At 45.1% G+C, this 2,618-nt stretch overlaps 1 protein-coding gene across 1 annotated transcript; it reads right to left on the bottom strand.

Annotated features, from left to right (window-relative positions):
* Positions 1 to 1,245: 1,245 nt before the first annotated feature.
* On the bottom strand, positions 1,246 to 2,202 carry LOC120383646 (olfactory receptor 11A1-like). The gene has a single exon (XM_039501815.1). It carries the CDS (start codon positions 2,200 to 2,202, stop codon positions 1,246 to 1,248), a length of 957 nt encoding a protein of 318 aa, XP_039357749.1.
* Between the last annotated feature and the right edge of the window lie 416 nt (positions 2,203 to 2,618).

The following is a 2,618-nucleotide window of genomic DNA, read 5'->3' as shown; positions in this document are numbered from 1 at the left end:
ACTGCCATTTTGGCATCACAGGAATTCTTCCCATTGGTAGGTGATAGACACTTCCTCTCACCGTAGGTTGCCTCACACCCTGAGGAGAGGGCACTGAGTGCAGTGAGCTGTCTAAGGCACTTAGGACTGACTAGACACTGTGTACTGAGAACTGCCACTCTTGGGACGGGCACTTTTTGTAGTCATATTTGGGGACCCCCAATGTAACAGTTCCCCTTCCTTTAAACTGCTCTGTGCCATTGGCAGGAGCAGAGCAGCTGATGCCCTGTACGGCCACAGGGCAAGTCCCTCCTTGGTGACTGTTTGACAGACCTGAACCCCAATAATGTCCTCAGTTCTATGTGTGCCCTGGCTAACTCCCAGCTGGGTCTGGACAGTCCCAGTGGCCCTGGCTTGTGAATCTAACTCTTTGTTTGCCCAACCTCCTGGGCCCAGTGAGTCTGGTGCTGGTGCTTTGCTAGAGCTGGTCACAGCCGGGTGTAGACCAGGTAAGAGTTATGAAGCTGTTCCTGGTGAAGTGTCCAGATGGTATGATGGTATTTTTCTGCTTGGGCCTGGCTATTTGCATCTGGCCTGTGTGAGAGCAGTGAAGGCAATAAGAACCATTTCAGGGGTGGCAGATTTCCCAAGCTTACGTGCATATTTTTATTGTCCAACCATTAATTTTGATCAAAAATTGTTTTTTTACAGAAATAAAATATTGGTTAAAATTGTCTTCACTCTACCTGGTTCCCAGTTAAAAACTCCATGATGGGAATGTGGTTATGGCCACTTCCCTCCCTGGTCCTTCCAGTTAGACGGACAACACTGTCCTGAGCTCCAGCTGGGACCTCATGAAAGGGGTGGAGTGGGGGTGGGGCCGGGGGGGGGGCGAGCACCCACGGTAAAGCGGGGATGTCGGCGCCTATAAACATAGAGACACAATGAACAGGGGATTTACTTGGATAATTAGTGGTTTTTGTGCCTTACACTATGTCAGCTGTGTGCATTTTCAGATACTGATCAACCAAGGCCATGCAGAAAAATCAGTGCTGAACATGAGAGAGTGACAAAGTTGTCCGCAACTGCCCTTTCCTATATGTTGGACATAGCTCAGAAATATAAACATTCTGTCTCAGTAACATACATATCATCTCAATTTTTTTCATATTAGCGCTGAGATTTCCAATGGGAGTTTTCAACTTAATATCAGTGGGGGCTGATTGCCTAAATCACCAAGGCAGCTTGAAAACTTCAGGCTAAGTCTCAGCTAGTTTTTGTGAAAGCCACATATTTACAGACCGCTTTTCTCAAGGCTTCTTTGACTTCTCTGTTTCTCAGGCTGTAGATGAGGGGATTTACCAGAGGAGTCATGACTGTGTAGGAAAGAGAGAGCACTTTGTTCAGGAGGCTTAATGTATTGTGGTTTGGAAGCATATAGACAATCATTAGGGTTCCATAGTAAATTGTCACCACAATGAGATGGGAGGAGCAGGTGGAAAAGGCCTTTTGTCTCCCAGCAGTGGAAGGGATACTCAGGATGCAGGCAATGATACACACGTAGGATGTCAGGGTTAGTAGGAATGGAGGCAGGGTGAATACACAGGATAGGATGAAATGGAACAATACTAACCAGTGTGTGTCACTGCAGGAGAGTTCCATGAATGGGATGACATCACAATAGAAATGGTCAATTTCATTTGGGCCACAGAATGTTAACTGTGATAGGAATGAGACAAAGATGGTACCAGCCAAACAACCATTTAACCAGGACCCAGCAGCCAATTGGAGACTAAACCTGGTATTCATAAGAGTTGAATAGTGCAGGGGTTTACATATCGCTAAATACCGATCATAAGACATCACTGCTAGGAGATAGCATTCTGTACATACCAGAGAACCAAAGAAATACATTTGTATGATGCAGCCACTGGCTGAGATGGTTTTGTCCCCAGTCAGAAGACTGGCCAGCATCAGGGGCAGGATGGCTGAGGTGTAGCAAGTCTCCAAGCAGGACAAGTTCCCTAGGAAGAAGTACATGGGGGTGTGAAGGTGCTGATCAGCCACAACTAGTGCAGTGATGAGAATGTTCCCAGTCACGGTTGCGATGTAGATCACTAGGAACATCAGGAAGAGAAGAATTTTCAGTTCAGGGAGATCCCCGAATCCTAGGAGGATGAATTCCATGCCATCTGTTTGATTTCTCCAGTCTCTGTCTTCCATGGGTTTAGTCTCGGAAAAATAAAACAAACTGGGCAATTGAATTGGAAAACATAGTTAAAAGTTCATGATTTAATTCCATAAATATTCAGAAACTCCCCTTCCTCTCCTGGTTACAGGCTGAAATTTTAAGGCTAAATGTAGATTTCACAGCTAAGTGCCAGGAGGCTCAGCCTGAGCACAGAACATTGGTGTCCAGGTAGATCTCCCTCTGCCATGTCAGAACAATGACTAATAAAGAAACTATTTCTCTGGTAACTGAGTACTGATATGACAGATCAAACCATTTCTTTATCTAGTGTCATATTCTTTCCAGTTACATACAGGAGATTAACAATGATGCTTAAATGCTGTTTTTCACTTCTGGCAATGGCCAGAATCATGCCATGACTTAGGAGTCAAAATTAATAAATACATCG

This window comes from Mauremys reevesii, linkage group 15, assembly GCF_016161935.1.
Source record: "Mauremys reevesii isolate NIE-2019 linkage group 15, ASM1616193v1, whole genome shotgun sequence".
Lineage (NCBI taxonomy): Eukaryota > Metazoa > Chordata > Testudines > Geoemydidae > Mauremys > Mauremys reevesii.
This window is presented reverse-complemented; position numbering and strand designations above follow the sequence as displayed.